This window comes from Ceratosolen solmsi, unplaced genomic scaffold (genome assembly GCF_000503995.2).
Source record: "Ceratosolen solmsi marchali unplaced genomic scaffold, CerSol_1.0 scaffold29, whole genome shotgun sequence".
Classification (NCBI taxonomy): Eukaryota; Metazoa; Arthropoda; class Insecta; order Hymenoptera; family Agaonidae; genus Ceratosolen; species Ceratosolen solmsi.
In genome coordinates, this window is record NW_011948417.1 from 841,016 (window position 1) to 858,469 (window position 17,454).

General features: G+C 30.2%; 1 protein-coding gene across 1 annotated transcript; it reads left to right on the forward strand.

The window, feature by feature from the left end:
* The first annotated feature begins 5,136 nt into the window (after positions 1-5,136).
* LOC105359595 (glycogen debranching enzyme) lies at positions 5,137-17,441 on the forward strand. The gene is made up of 24 exons (XM_011496219.1): positions 5,137-5,288; positions 7,177-7,300; positions 7,458-7,647; positions 7,940-8,150; positions 8,414-8,551; positions 8,638-8,856; positions 8,979-9,220; positions 9,313-9,525; positions 9,640-9,834; positions 10,216-10,345; positions 10,419-10,542; positions 10,719-10,984; positions 11,425-11,586; positions 11,716-11,924; positions 12,220-12,423; positions 12,513-12,745; positions 13,127-13,216; positions 13,393-13,570; positions 13,640-13,996; positions 14,076-14,223; positions 14,758-15,124; positions 15,567-15,772; positions 16,068-16,490; positions 16,766-17,441. The coding sequence occupies exons 1-24, from the start codon at positions 5,190-5,192 to the stop codon at positions 16,838-16,840; spliced, it is 4,803 nt and encodes a 1,600-aa protein (XP_011494521.1). The 5' UTR covers positions 5,137-5,189; the 3' UTR covers positions 16,841-17,441.
* The last annotated feature ends 13 nt before the right edge of the window (positions 17,442-17,454 follow it).

Below are 17,454 nucleotides of genomic sequence, written 5' to 3' on the forward strand. Positions count from 1 at the left end.
CAGTTCAAAACCATGTTCCGCCAATGTGATTATTTATCATTAATGAAGCCGATGTGACGAGGCATTTTGAACTTAAATTTTTAACGCTAACGCAACAATGAGAAATAATCGAGCCATTTATTCAAAATGGAAAGAGAACGACGTAGATAGTACTAATTATTTTCCCAACATGGACAACATTTTATACGAGGTTCACCATTATCGTGTTCATTATTATTAATTATTATTTATTAAATATTATTATATGCTACATCCGACCATTATGATTTACAAATGAGCGCTGTAATTTTAAACTCCGTATTACCTAGAGAGCGTTATACGATTCCAATTCCCAAGTCTGAATTAATGAAACGATACGTTGGAAAATGTTATAATTAATTGTTATAAAGATGGTGAATTAGTTGATATTTTAAATAAAGAAGTTGAAATTTCGTATTACCGTACACACCGAAATTATAATGTACCGAGTCCTTGATATAAGAGAAGCCTTGCGCAATCATAATGATACAATATATTTGAAATTCTTTATAAATTTATAATTTGAGAAGGCAAAAAAAGTATCAAATAATCGAGGAATTATTGTTATAATTTAGCTAGAGAATACGTATTTTTTAACACCAATTTTTTTTCTTCTCTCTCAATTAAATATATCTATGAATGAAATACACTTAATAATTGCTTATTGATAATTTATTGAAAAAAGCAATTTTCTTATGCATTTAACATTTTAGAATTTTATTCATTATTTGAACGGTAGATTCGACATATATTTGTGATCCGGCGATTTAATTGAAAAAAAAAATCCCATCTTTAATACAACGTTAAACTTCAATGAAAGAAAGAAAAAATAATAATTTATATATTGCAATAGCTTTTACAAGTTATTAATTAAATTATTATTAATCTGACATAGTCTAAGTGACGTGATATAATTTAAAGCCCACACTAACTATTATAATTATTAAAAGTTATTTTCTATAAATAATTATTGAATAGAATGTAAAATTGTTGGTAAATATGAAAAGATAAAGAAAAAGAAGAAGAAGAAGAAGAAGAAGAAGAAAAAGAAAAAGAAAAAGAAGAAGAAAAAGAAAAAGAAGAAGAAGAAGAAAAAGAAAAAGAAAAAGAAGAAGAAAAAGAAAAAGAAGAAGAAGAAGAAAAAGAAAAAGAAAAAGAAGAAGAAAAAGAAAAAGAAGAAGAAGAAGAAAAAGAAAAAGAAAAAGAAGAAGAAAAAGAAAAAGAAGAAGAAGAAGAAAAAGAAAAAGAAAAAGAAGAAGAAAAAGAAAAAGAAGAAGAAGAAGAAAAAGAAAAAGAAAAAGAAGAAGAAAAAGAAAAAGAAGAAGAAGAAGAAAAAGAAAAAGAAAAAGAAGAAGAAAAAGAAAAAGAAGAAGAAGAAGAAAAAGAAAAAGAAAAAGAAGAAGAAAAAGAAAAAGAAGAAGAAGAAGAAAAAGAAAAAGAAAAAGAAGAAGAAAAAGAAAAAGAAGAAGAAGAAGAAAAAGAAAAAGAAAAAGAAGAAGAAAAAGAAAAAGAAGAAGAAGAAGAAAAAGAAAAAGAAAAAGAAGAAGAAAAAGAAAAAGAAGAAGAAGAAGAAAAAGAAAAAGAAAAAGAAAAAGGAAAGGAAAAAGAAAATGAAAAAGAAGAAGAAGAAAAAGAAAAAATAATTGATTGTCATTAAAAACTTAGGTGAAAAAGGAATCGTTTAAAATATATAAATATTGTTGGAAAATAAATTTTAGTTTTTGTACTTTGAAATTTACGATAATGTTCTGATAAAATTCTTATTGAACAATTTATTAAAACTTGTTTTTCTGAATTTTTTTGATATCGATAATACTGCAACATTATCCGTATGATTATCTAACCGTAATTCTATAATGATTCAATATTATTATTATTATTTTAGCGTAAAATTGTTTAAAAAAAAATTAATGAAATTGCTTCAATTTTATTAATTATTAATATTATTATTATTATTATTAATATTAGGTTTTTTTTTTTTTTTTTTTTTTTAAACCTTATATACGTTTATTTAAATATTTATTCTTTTACAACAATATGAATTGTCCAAATCCATGAATGTAATTTAAATAATGCCTTCTTCGTTTCCGGAACGAAAATATGAAGGATAGCAAATTGAAAATTTTCATAAATATTAGTCGCATATTGCAAAAACATCAATCGCTTCAATCTATTAAATTTAACTATTCAATTACATAAATTTATCGCTTATAATAATTGTTGTTGGTGTCATCGTTAACTTATAAATCGCTTTCAATTTCCAAGATTTTTGATTTTTGTTGCAAAGTTTTTCCATCCTAAAGGGGCATTTACTTTCCAAGGTTTATTGTATATACGATCGAGCAACGCTAATAATGAATATTTCGGCACAATGTCCTTATACATAAATTTCGTTGTTTCTTCTCCAATGGATACATGGAAATAAAAATTTTTCCATTAATTGGATACAATGAAAAAAAATAAAATAAAATAAAATAAAATAAATTAAAATAAATAAATAAAGACGATCCTATATAGGAGAAATATTTAAATTTTCGATATGGTTTATAGAGTTGAATATTGCAGAATAATGTTTTAACGATATCATGGGCCAATGTAATGACAACAGCCTACGAATTTAATAAAAATCTATTTCGAAAAAAAAAAAAAAAAAAAAAAAAAAAAAAAAAAAAGGATCAAGTCACAATAAGAACGAATTAATTGAGCGATAAATAAAATAATGTTTTAAAGCAATATTATTTTTAAATTGTAATTGAAATGGACGATAAGCCAAGAAGGAGGAAGTAAGTTGGCATTAATTTACATTTAAATGACAATCGTTTTGTGTAAAATTTGTAAAATACTTATTTAGTAAACAGTTAGCGCTGCTCCTTAAATAAAAATTATATTCGATCGTTTGAAGTTCAGCAAAGAAAGATAAAAAGTAATGATAAATCGAAGACTTTCGTGAAAGATGCGGTATCGATATTTAAATATGTAATATTGATTGCGGATAGATAATTCATTGGTATAATTGGATTATTGGGAGTGCTTAATCGCTTTGATAATCGTGCTTATTGTGGGGATACCCAAGTCGCGTAGAAGGTGCGCGTGCCTAAAAGTCGTAAGACGTAAGCATCGCGGGCGAGTGATTGAGCGGGAGGGGTAAAAGGGAAAATAGGATGAATAAGCAATTGATGGGCCGTGTGAGTGCGAAGAGGAGGCTTGTAAAGCCCGCCGAGAAGCCAATCGGGGGCGCAGCCGATTCTCTTTTGCGTTCGTTCGCACGTCGTCTGCTCCGTTGATTTAAAGGTACGGGGCGCCTGAGCTCCGGCTACCGACCTCACGGGGGCAACAAGCCCAATCCATCGTGCTCGTGACCTTCGTCGTACTGTTCTTAATTTTAATAGAGGTCGAATAAACAAAGCCGTCAATAACCGAGGTATCAGCTCCTACGTTCCACGAATCAGCCTGGTCGACGGGTGGTAGTGGTGGTGGTGGAGGAGGAGGAGGAGGAGGTGATTATTTAGCTGCTCAGTCGTAATCGGCCGGTTATTAATTAAAAGCCTCTGCCAACGTACTCTGATAAAGATTCGCATTTATTTTATCGTAATCCTTAGGAAGAGCCGTTATAACCAGCCTTTGCTTCGCTTCGCTTCATATTGTTATTGTTATATTCGACACTTGTGCGCCGTGCCTTTGTCTACATTTATATTGAGTGTGGGGAAAGTCAAATATTTCTATTCTAATGCCTTCCTTGTTATTACTAAAAAGCATGCACGTTTCACGTGTATGAGCAATGTTATGTTAAGACGTTCTTTTATTAACCTAAAAGTACTCTTAAACACTGACTTTCGAATCAAGACTTAAATTAGTATAATCGCTTAATAATTTATCGATGTTTCGTCTTAAATTTAAGACAGGATTTTTTCTCCTACATTGAATATATATATATATGTTTGTGTGTGGTGTGCGCGTGGTGTGCGCGTGGTGTGCGCGTGGTGTGTGCGTGGTGTGTGCGCGCGTGCGTGCGTGCGTGCATGTGCGCTTGTATGCATATAATAATGAATAATTTTGTGTCTGTACAAATGTTCATAACAAACTTATTTTTTATTGCATGTAAATAAGATCAAATAAATTCTGCATGTATAAATTTTAACTCTTTTTAATAAATAGTTGATTTTACGTGCTGATTCTGCATCGATAAATTTTCTTTTTATACTAAAGGATGTTGTTCACACATGATCAATTACACATTTGCTTACATCAGTTTATTAAACGTCAAGCTAATATTTATTAATATACATTGTTCATTAGATTTATGGGAAAAAATATTACATGAAAATACATACCTCATACTCTATTATATTCAGAAAATGTAGTATTTAATATATCAATTGCATGCTCAATTATATACATTCCATGTATTTGTATTAATTATAATTTATAATCAATTTGTATATAATTAAATTAATTTCTATTATCATTAATATGTTTCATATATAAATTTTTAATATGTCAACAGTGTTTATGTCAGCAAAAATAAAGAAATATTAAAGCTAATCTTGTAATAGTTATTTAATTTATATGTTAATAGCAAATGATTATATAAATCATAATTAAAACAATTTGGTTATTAGGCCAGTAACAATTAGTCCATACAAAACCTTTGAGATTATAAACATTATTGATAAAAAAACTTATAACAACATAGATATTCTGTATTTTTTAACAATATTTACAAATAGTTAGAAACTTGCATTATTTTATATTTTTTATAATATGTGACAAAATATATATAATGTGTTATATGGAATTTTTCAATTGTATGTAATTCAAAGAAATTAGTAAAAATAGTCAATATGTTAAATAAATGAGTAAAAACAGTGAAATATTTGTATTGACGTTATTGAAATGGTAGTATTAATAATAATATATTATTAACTCATAACCGTATAGAATTGAATTAAAATTTGTTGTTCTTATATGTGTTGGTATTTATTTCATTTTGATAATTTCATTTTGATAAAGTATTTGATGATAATGAAATTTTCTTTTAAGCAATATATTTCATTTACATATAATACAATAAGAATGAGAAAAGTAATAATAAATAATTTTTAAAAAGCAGGAGTCCAGAATATAATTGTAAAAGATACCTTATTTAATATATTTAATTATTGGCAAATACAATGGGTGCACTACAGAATCGATTATGTGAATCTACACGACAGTTCTTTAAGAAGATAGCAAACTTTTTTCAGCGATACTTTACAATAATTTGGTTTAACGTAAGTTCCATTCACCATTAACTTTAGCATTTCGAATCCATTATTTACAATATTTTATAAAAATTTTATATTTCAAAATCTATCTATATAGAACATGCATTGAATTGCGTATATAGTAAAGTTAAGAAAAAAAAAAATTGCATTTTAATTTACAACTTAGTACACATTGTGAATTAATAAAATTTTGAAAAAGTGCCAATTATAAAAAATTTGAAACTTATATAAATATAAAATGTATAAAGATTATTTATTACATAGACACACACACACATATATATATATATATATATATATAAATTGTTTTTTTTTTCCTTAATTATGGGCAAATAATTTTTTATACAAATCAATAATTATAATAAATATCATTATTAAAGAATACCATGACATTAATTATATCCATAAAAATTTTATGTTAATTCCTGATAATGTTGTTTATTAAGGCAAAATAATGACGAATAATATAACTCATGAAATAGAGTAGCTTATAGATATTTTTAATTTTAGAGTAATCTTTTATAAATATTTTTTAAGAATTCATAAATATTATTTAATAAGTGATAAGGAATTTAAAAAAAAAAAACAAAAAACAAAAAAAAGAGTTTTTTTTTTTGTAATAATTTGATAAAACAGAATGTTGTGTACATTTTTTTTGTAATTTTCTTGTAATCCGGTTATTTTGGATGAAATATTCTTTTTTATGATATAAAATTGCATTGAAAATTTATTCAAAATTTCAAAAATTTCTTTGTGACGTATGCGGATATGCAAGTTTTGATGATGTCGATGATTAAGTTATAAATACTTTTATAACGCATGTGCCATTAAGTGATATAACTTTTTTACTTTTATAAAATCGATAAGAGCAATTAATAAACATATACTTTATTTTACCTCTTACATGAATTATAAATAGAAGATTTATATGAACGTGACGATCCGAGGGCAGTAAAGTGTTAATCGGTATCATAAATCGTTAGAAGCGTTCTTTTGCAATGACAAAATATTCTCTGTATTTCAAGTAGATGAGAAACGCCGGATCGAGGTGTCGTTGTCAGAAAGTACAGGGATATTTCCACACAAAGTAGCAATGTAACTCAAGCAACTGTAACAATAAACGAGCGCTTTATGCATGTCCATAGAGCAGAAATTTAGTAAAGCAATATCTTGTTTTTGCACGCTTAGTAATTACATTGTACTAATAACTTATATTAAGCGGAAAAGTCAACTGGTTAGCTCTTTTCTGTTGCGCGGATTAGCCGCGTATGTACTTTATATTAAATTATAGTATAGAATTGGTCTGATAATTATTGCATTTGCTCGTTATAACCGTTATATTATCTGAATGTCTATTACAACTTGAACATAAACATTCATATTTTTAAACGAATAAGCATATTTTTTTGTTTGTTAAGCATGATAGTCGGCTTTAAAGATGAAATAGGAGGAGCAAGAAAGTAGTTGCTTTGATTTATATAATTATTCATTATATTATTCATTATTTCAATAGAACAGTGAATATTAGGTAATATATTTTTATCTATAGATTGATAATAATAAATTAAAATATTATTCGCGATTAAGGGATTGAACATTTTTACCAACAACATTTCATTAACAAGAGTGATATATATATATATATATATATAATTAATATCACATTCATATTGTTCTTTAAGAAATATAATTGCCATTGATAGATTATTATTATAGATTATTGATAGATGTTAGTTAAAATATTATTTATATTTCGATATACTTTCGTATAAGCTAAAGGCGCGACAAATACGTAACTTTCAATTGTTTTATTATAATCGAATGAAATAGTAATGAAATCAAATTGACAATTATGTTTTAATATCAACTCAGTAAAGAATTTATTTGACCTTAGCGGAAAAACCAGATCATGGAAAATCTTGGATTTTCTGCAGACACACAAAATGACGATCAAGTCCGAGTACTAACTGTGAATAATGGAGAGCACTTGGATGGAAATCTATACAAACTTAAGAAAGGTAGACTACCGTTACATAAGAGTATATTAATATTTAAAAAATACTTTTACCAAACAAAACAAAAAAAAAAATGTTTCTATTTAATGCGCTTGTGTGCATTTGTGTAAATTTCATTATTAAAATTTATAAGCTCGTCATTTTTATATTTTGTTAATAGGATGGGTGGTAGAATTTAGATTAGGATCATCTCTTCTTGGACATAATGTTGATGTTTTCACGAATCATCCGCAATTAATTAGCGATCCGTTCAAGAGATGTACGTATTACCAATTACCATGGAGCCACGAATCAGCATTCTTACGACTATCACTCGCTGGTTCTTTTCATTATTATATACAAGAATCACGGTAAGACAATTGTCATATTTTCGAGTTCGAATACAATAGTATTTTTTGTTGTTGTTGTTGTTTTTTTTTTTTTATTAAAATTAATAATCGTCCACAAATATAATGGATTTTACAAATAAATTTAGCCGATAATTTTGATCGATAGAACACACTCTAATGCCTATATACTTTATATTATATCAGTCTTAATACATTGTGTAAATAATCAATTTTCTTTTTTCAAGAAATTATTTATTGCATAGTAAAAATTTACTTACAATGATTAGCATTTAACGACGATATGATTATTTAGAGAAGACCATGATGGGAAAGTACTTTCATCCGGCTATTTGTTAGTGGAGCCAGAGTTGACAGTTGGTGCGAACGATGATCAAATACCACTGGATTGTATCCAATGTCAAACAGTTCTTTCTAAATTATTGGGACCATTTTCCACATGGGAAGATAAATTAAAAGTTTCTCAACAATCCGGTTATAATATGATTCACTTTACGCCTATACAGGTATTACTAATTTCAAATATTTTTTTAATAATCTTTCCATTCAATTTGAAGGGAAAAAACAAAAAACAAAACAAAAAAATACAAAATAGTATAGTAAAAATTTATGAATTCGGGTCAATTTATTCTATTGTTAATTATTGATTTTTTTGTGACATTTATCTTATTTAGGATTAATGTTTTATCAAATCTTATTGATTTGGATTGTTGATATGTATTTTTGTACGGACATTTGCGCGACAATGAAGCTTTCTTTTTTTATTTAGGTAATAGGAGCCTCTAAATCAGCTTATAGTATCAGTGATCACTTAAATATAAATCCTTCGTTTCATGATTTTCCAAATCAAGTGACATCCTTTGATGATATCGACAAATTAATACGCAAAATACGAAAGGAATGGAAGGTAAGAAAAATGTGTATTCAACCCTAAGATATTATTATTATTATTCCTATGATTTTCATACGATCGTTAATTTATCTTCTTCGTAGGTTTTAAGTATTTGTGATATAGTTTTAAATCACGTAGCGAATGAAAGTCCAATTTTACTAAGTAATCCAGAATGTGCTTATAATTGTATCAACTCGCCCCATCTACGTCCCGCTTATCTTTTAGATGCTATTTTATTTGACTTGACATTGCAAACATCGTCGGGAGAATTGGAGGACAAGGGCATTCCGTCCATTATTGAAAACGAAGATCATTTGAATGTTCGTAATATAGAAATTTCTTGCATCTTACTGTCCTGTCTCAGGATGGTTTTTTTTTTTTTTTTTTTTTTTTTTTTTTTTTTCATATTCCTTAACCATTACACTGATATTCTCCTTTTTAGTCTATACGCCACGCGCTGCACACTTATTTTTTACCTCAAGCAAAAATCTATGAATTGTACACTGCAGATATTGATGCAATCGTGTCGGAATTTTTACTAATGGCTTCCAAATGTAATCGACAACGTAAAAACGCAGATTCCACAAATAACGAAAGTATTTCCATAATTAGAGATGTTGAATATCGTAGATTAAAAGCTACGATAGATATGGATCTTGCATTAAAATTGTATAATATATCGCAGTAAGTTTATTAAATGGAGCAAAATAATTTTTAATTAATCTTTAATTTGATCGTAAATATTTACATTTATAACGTAATTGTTTATATTTTAGAAATGATTGTCTTAGCGAGGATGATCGATTAAAGCAATGCTCAATGGATCTGAAGAAGAAATTGCAGGAACTCAATGACGCTATTATTAAGGAAGTCGAAGATCATTTAAACGCTGCTGTAGAAAATGTAATTGCCGGTATTAGGTATTTCAGGGTACAAACGGATGGGCCTAAATTGAAGGAAGTAAGCGAAAAACATCCTCTTGTATCCAGGTAAAATTATTTTTATGGAATGTCTTGTTATATCAAATTTTGTATTATTCTATGTTTGTTTTAATAAATAATTTTTTTTTTTTTTTTTTTTTTTTTTTTTTTTTTTTTTTAAAGATACTTTACAGATTTCGGAAGTCCTAAGTCATTTACACAAAGAGAAAGTATAATGTATTCGGATTATGGGCGTCATTTAATGGCTCACAATGGATGGGTTATGAACAGCGATCCTTTCAAAAACTTTGCTGATTCTGATTCTAATATTTACCTCCGTAGAGAACTTATAGCATGGGGTGATAGCGTTAAATTAAGGTAAAATGCTTACATCTCTGACTTGTCAAGTAATTTGAATTTTATTTGAATTTTCATATATAAACTATAGATATGATATTAACTAAATAAAAAAAAAATATGAAAATTTTGTTATTTGTATAGAAATATTGGAATCATATATTTTTGACTTATTATCATAAATAATTTGTCTATATATTGTTTCATTTATAATATTAGTTTGTATATGGATGAAAGTTTCTTAATTTTGATTTGAAAAACAAAAAACAAAAAACAAAACAATTGTAACGATAGCAGATGTTGGCATAAATAAGAATATGTAGAAAATAGAAAATTTCATATCGAGTCTCTCACATATTTTTATTGATATAATTATTATATAATGTTATATGAATTGTTTAGGTACGGTGATGATCCACGCGATTGCACGGTCCTTTGGGATTACATGCAAAAGTATGTTCTACAAGTAGCTAAAATTTTTGATGGTATTAGGCTTGATAATTGCCATTCAACTCCAATTCATGTCGCTGAAGTATGTACATATAATCTTACCTCATAATATTATTAATTGTAAAATATTATTTACATTTATTTTTTGCATTTAGTATATGCTAGATAGTGCTAGGGCGGTAAAACCTGATTTGTACGTGGCTGCCGAACTTTTTACAAATTCTGATCAAAAGGATAATATTTTTGTTAATCGTCTTGGCATAACGTCATTAATTAGGGGTAAGTATATTATTATTTTTTTTTTTTTTTTTTTTTTTTTTTTTTTTTTTTTTTTTTTTTTTAAATAAAACAATGGAATTATTATTTGTCATTGTGAGACAAGATCTTAATCATATATCGGTCGTGATGCTTTGTCATTGCAATTCATGATTACAATAATATAATATAATTTTTAGAGGCAATGTCAGCATGGGACAGCCACGAAGAAGGTCGGCTGATCTACCGATTCGGTGGGGATCCCGTGGGAGCGTTCATTCAACCCCGACACTGTCCGTTAGTCCCGGGTATCGCTCACGCTCTCTTTCTCGATCAGACGCATGACAATCCGACTCCGGTGGAAAAGCGCAGCGTCTTCGACCTGCTACCTAGTGCTGCACTGGTGTCGATGGCTTGTTGTGCCAGTGGTAGCAATCGTGGTTACGACGAAATGATACCTCACCACGTCAGTACCTCCTTGGATTTTTCCTTTTACATTTGTTATTACGCTTTATTGATGAAATCCTATTATTAATCGACGACAGTGAGGATATTGTAAGCCTATCATAGTCACTTATTCTATTATCAATAATGTTAAATATATTTGAATTTTCCTAACTTAACAATCGGTTGACGTTAGCATTTGTTTTTTCATATCTTATAAAAAAAATCTAGTCTCATAAGAAATAAAAATCGATTTATTATAAAATATTAAAACATTTTGAAGTATTACCTAAATAAAGCTATCGATATAAAAAACATATATTTATAGTATACTTTGTCTATTATAATAAAGGTAAATTAAATTAATTTTTATTTGAAACATTTTAATAAATATTATAATATTAATTTTACACTATATAATATTGTTAATATTATTATATATAATATGATGATATTTTGTAGATTCACGTTGTTGACGAAGAGAGACAATATACGTCCTGGATTGACAATGAAGATCTAGTAAAGGAAAACGAAAAATACGTTAGTTTTAAGTCAGCTCTTATACCAGCCAAGAAGGCTTTGAATGATCTTCACTTTTGGCTTGGACAGAATACATTCTCACAAGTAAACTGCGATACATTTCTCTCTCACTTTTTCAGCTTCCGTTTATTTATTTTGATTTATTTGTTTTTCTTTTTTAAATACAAATACTATACATTAATTAAAGTGATAAAATGATATATCCTTTTATAGGTCTTTGTCGATCAAATAGATGAGGATATAGTGGCTATTACTAGACATTCACCAACGACTCATCAAAGCGTCGTTCTTGTAGCATTTACAGTTTTTAAACATCCAGATCCGGATGCTAATGACTTGCGGAGGAACATTCGACCGTTAAGAGTGGAAGGCGTAGTCGAAGAAATTATCCTCGAGGCGTCATTAATTCATGAACGATCTAAGTAAAGATTATTATAAATATATATATATATATATATATATATATATATAATTTATACCTAATTTTCAATTAAACGGCTCACTATTTAATTGGTGGCTTTGGTAAAATTGTTAAAATTTTGGATTTATGATATTTATAATACGCTCACGCTTATTTATAGTAATACATCATAAAAATGACAGTTACATGCATATGGTCTATAAAATCTTTTTTTTTTTATTTTATGTTGTACTTTAGATATTTTATCGCTTTTGTCACATCGTACAAAAGTATCTAACGATCTGATAATTTTGCAGAGGCGACGGTAAAGCTTTTTGTAATCCTGAAAAGTATAAAAGGAATAGAAATTATATAAATGGCTATTCGGAATATATAGCGGATATGAAGGAACATATTCAAATTTGTAATTCTTCAATGGTCGAAAAAGTTGATTCTGGCGATCCTAAAATAACTCAGTTAAATTTCATTAATTTTCAGCCCGGTTCTGTATTTGCTATTCGGTAAGGAATTATCAAAATATGAACATTAATAGGAGCTTTTGTGCGCCTCAAAGCAGATCGGTACAGCATTGTGTTTATTAATTGTTTAGTGTATCGCTTCATGCAAATATACGGCCAGCTCTTGAAAAATTGAACGACGTCGTTTCCACTGTCACGTCGACCAATAATTCAGAATTACATACAATAATTTCACGCATGGATTTTGCCGACCTCAATAAAGCACTTTATCGATGCGATCAAGAAGAGCGCGACGAGACAGCAAACAAATTTGGCGTTTATAATATACCTGGTTACGGGCCCCTCGTTTACGCTGGCTTACAGGGTATTTGTTTAATATCTTTCAATTATATAAGGACGCAATTTGCTCGTAATTGTTTATATTTGCAGCCACGTTAAAAATATTACCGATGTATTTGTAAGTTTGTAAATTTGCCACTGTCACTAATTTAAAAATACGTAAATCATACGTTAATTTAACAAATAAAAAAGTTTTTTTATCTTTAAGCTATTTTTGAAATTCCTACGTTTTTATGTAGTTGGTTCATTATTAGTTTTTAATATCCGTTAAACAGTGCACAATTAGTTTTAGGTAAAATAATGTAGTTAAAGTTATTATAATAGACATTGCCAGTGTTGGAAATTGTGTTTGTATATTTTTTTCCCCTTGATTGAATTAATGTTACAAAACATTATTTATTACTAGGAATTATTTCTTTGCTTGCGGAAATTCGATCCAATAACGATCTTGGGCATCCACTTTGCATCAATCTTCGCCAAGGAAATTGGTTAATAGGTAAATATTGAAGAAGAAAAAAACGTAATTTAATTAAGAATTTTTTATCGAGAAAACAAAGCTTATAATACATTAGATATTATATATTTTTAATACGCGAGCCGAAGTTTTACCGACCAATGGCTTTTACACTGAATCAGTTGTTAAAGATTCGTTATTTGATTTCTTGATTGTAGACTACATCTGGCAACGTTTAAATGAAGATCGAGGCACCGCTGATCTTGGTAAATGGTTGGAGCAAGCTACAGAACCTTTTAAATTAATTCCCCGTTATTTAGTGCCGTGTTACTTTGACGTAATTGTAGTGAACATATATTCTATTCTAATAGAACGTTGCTTTAGCTTAATGTCAAGGTAATAATCAATAAACACATTATTTATAAATTCACCAGACAGTTGTTAATAAATGTTTTAATTTTTCAGTTTTATAAAAGAGGGAACGGACTTTACTAGATTATTATCATTAGTTTCTATACAAATGGGAGGTATAGTGAAGTCAGCGCAATTACCCGATCTGTCGCCTAATTTAGAACCACCAAGGCCGAAAGTTCGCGAGGTCGATGGTAAAAGAGAACAGGAATGTTCGACTATGTCCGCTGGATTGCCACACTTTGCAGTTGGATACGTGAGAAATTGGGGAAGAGATACGTTTATAGCTCTTAGAGGTTTATTATTATTAACTAATAGATACGAAGAGGCTAGATATATAATTTTAGGATATGCAGGTACACTTCGTCATGGCTTAATACCAAATCTTTTGGATAAAGGCGCAAATGCCAGGTATATTAAATTTATTTAATCGACATTATGAATTGTCGTGAGTATTATTGAAAAAAAATTTTAAAAACTATTTTGCTAGATTTAATTGTCGAGATGCCGTGTGGTGGTGGTTTTATACAATTCAGTGTTATATTAAAGAAGTTCCAGATGGCTTGAAAATTCTATCGGATACCGTGACGCGACTTTTTCCAACTGACGACTCGCCTGCACTCCCAGCCGGAGAAGTGGTACATTTTAATCATTCTAATGAAATATTATTTATTATAGCTTAACTGAGAATATATTTGCAACTGATTTAATTATTTTCTGATAATTGTGTATCTTATGGTTAGTAAAATAATAGAGGGATTGAAAGAGATTAGATTCTAATGATTTATCTTTAACAAGCAGCGATCACTTGATGTTCTTCTTTTTTTTTTTCTCCAAAATTGTTTAAAATGAAATTTTTGTTAATTAAAAGTGAGCATTCTAATAGCATCTGTTTCTCTCTCTCTCTCTCTCTCTCTCTCTCTCTCTCTCTCTCTCTCTCTCTCTCTCTCCCTCTATCTATCTCTCACTCTCATCCATTACATATTAAAAGCCAATGTATGCAAATTACATTTTCTTTCAATTATCAATACTCTCATCTAAAATTGTTGTCTATCCTTTTATAAGGATCAATTTAAATGGTTCCTTGCTCAACTGCAAAGTTATATTTGCAATTACGATGTATGCGAATAAGAGTTGAAACAATTGATAATTAATGACTAAATGTCTTGCAGGAGCAACCATTGCAGGACGTAATGCAGGAAGCCCTGTCCGTGCACTTTCAAGGTTTAACTTTTCGCGAACGGAATGCAGGTAAACAGATCGACGAGCACATGACCGATCGCGGATTCAACAACCAGATTGGCGTGAGCCTGGACACTGGTTTTGTGTTTGGTGGTAACGATGCCAACTGCGGCACTTGGATGGACAAAATGGGCTCGTCGGAGAAGGCCGGCAATAATGGTAAACCCGCAACGCCAAGGGACGGTTCGGCCGTTGAAATCGTTGGATTGAGTTACAGCACTTTGGACTTCTTGGCGGAATTGTACAAGCAAAATCTATATCCTTACGGCAGCGTTCAGCGCAAAGAACAAGATGGTATTTATAAAAGTCAGATTATCGATAAACTTTTATATAAGGTGGTTGATATTATACACCATACCGTCGACTATTCAAAGTACGAATTATTCATTAATATTATTTGAAAAATTTTTACAATGTCATGATTACATAAGTATTTTATCATCGTTCTTTACTTTTTCTCTGATAAACGAATGATCTTTCTTTTTTTTTTTTTTAAATTGCTTTAAAAGATCGTCACTTACCAATGCCTTTTTAATGATAATGATCATGCTAAAACAGATATAGGAGAACCTTATTTATTGTAAAAATAAGTAAATTTATTGGAAGATTAAATCAAGATAAAATATAAAAATCATAAATATATTACAAGTATTTATATTTTTGGATCAATTATGATTGCATGATAATTGTGCATTAGAGAGATTGGAAGAAAAATTGTTGTTAACTGTTTAAGGTACGACGACAGTTACTTGGAGCTACAAGCAGTGGGCTGATAAAATAAAGGAAAACTTTGAATTTTATTATTACATCGATGAAGTGCCAAGGGAAGGCGAATTACGACCCGATTTAATTAATAGACGTGGTATTTATAAAGATACTCATGGAGCAACACAAGCATGGGGTGATTACCAATTGCGACCAAACTTTCCAATTGCCATGATTATTGTGAGTAAATTTTTTAAATAAGTTGATAAAAGCAACAAACAAACAAAAATAAAATAAATAAATAAAGGATGTTTTTAAAGAGGACGTTTGTATCTAATCTATAAATTATTTCGAAGAGGAATCTTTTTATTGTTATTGGCCATTATTAAATGGCATTTGAATCTTTATTTATTTATTTATTTGCAACTTAAATGAGCATACATTGACAATTACAATAAATAATGTCCTCGAAATCTATAATTCGACGCACTTTACAATCGCTTTACTATCCTCGTGTTCTCTTCAATATTCAAAGTCTCCGGATTTGTTCGAGCCTCGTCACGCCTGGACAGCCCTTAAGAACGCTCAAGATATCCTATTAGGCCCATTGGGAATGAAGACGCTAGATCCATCGGACTGGGCGTACAACGGCTACTACAATAATGCCAACGACTCGGACGACCCGAAGGTCGCCAATGGCTGGAATTATCACCAAGGTCCCGAGTGGCTTTGGCCCCTCGGCTATTTCCTAAGGGCGCGGCTGCACTTCGCCGCTCTCGTCGGTGGCGAGGACGAATTGAAACGTACCGTATCATCGACCGAGGCCATTATCTCGAAACACCTCGTAGAGGCCTCGACGAACCAGTGGCGAGGTCTACCCGAGCTGACCAACAAGAATGGCGAATACTGTTCCGACAGCTGTCGCACGCAAGCTTGGAGCGGCTCGGCATTACTGGAGGTGAGTTGCTTTCATTTCTTCCGATTCACGAATTTCCTGCTAAAATCTCGTCTTTCATTTATCATTGTAAATTGTGAGGCTTCTGACAAATGAAAAAAAAAAATCTGTAATGCTCGTTTAAACGCTTTGAGTTAATAAAAACATTTCTCAATGATTGTATAAACTTTTTTAATACGCATTATTGCAACGATTAACAATCGATTTTCCATTTTCCATTTGCTCGTATAAGGTAAATGGAAATAGCCCTGGAGCTAAACGATACGTATTGTTTTCAGGTGATGTATGAGCTGGACAGGCTGAAGAGAGATTTAAAGGACTCGAAATCCGATTACGAAGCCACCATTAATTGATGCGACTATGCGTGTGTTCACCACCGATACTTACACGTAGAATATATTAGCCTAGATGAGCATGAGGTAGAAGAAGCGCACAGCGGCTCGACGATTGCCTCCGGCTCTTCCGGTCGCGACGAAGCGAGCCAACAATGCACGGAGACACACGCATCCCTTCCCACATATTTACGCTCAAACGATTATTACAACCTTCATCCCGTCACCTTTCTTAGATCACCTTTCTCTAGATCCCTCGTAATGCCACAGCTACGACAAATCAATTTTGACGAGTCCAATGAAGATTTGACGAGAGCCGGAGAGTCTGATTGCCAGTCCAAGAGAGGAGACGTCATTAGCGAGGCAGTTACTATTTTGTGCCCTGATAGTACGATCAAGTCCAATCGTATCGATAATAAATCCGGCTCGATTAAATGCTCATCGCACGAGATTATTTATCAGGATTTTTTATTCGCTGACAATGTACGTCGCTCTATCAATAATCGCAAGATAGACGATGCGCCACGAGTCATAAAATGCATCGACGCCGTTGTATCGAGGAGGCACAAATTATGCATAAAATGCGCGAGACACGAGCACGATTTAGTTGGTAAGGAAAGATTATTTTATGATAA

Coding starts and splice junctions, on each gene's coding strand:
- LOC105359595 (XM_011496219.1), top strand. CDS start 5,190: ATGGGTGCACTACAGAATCGATTATGTGAATCTACACGACAGTTCTTT. Junction 9,221..9,312: donor AAATTGTATAATATATCGCA/GTAAGTTTATTA, acceptor TTTATATTTTAG/AAATGATTGTCTTAGCGAGG. Junction 10,985..11,424: donor ACGAAATGATACCTCACCAC/GTCAGTACCTCC, acceptor GATATTTTGTAG/ATTCACGTTGTTGACGAAGA.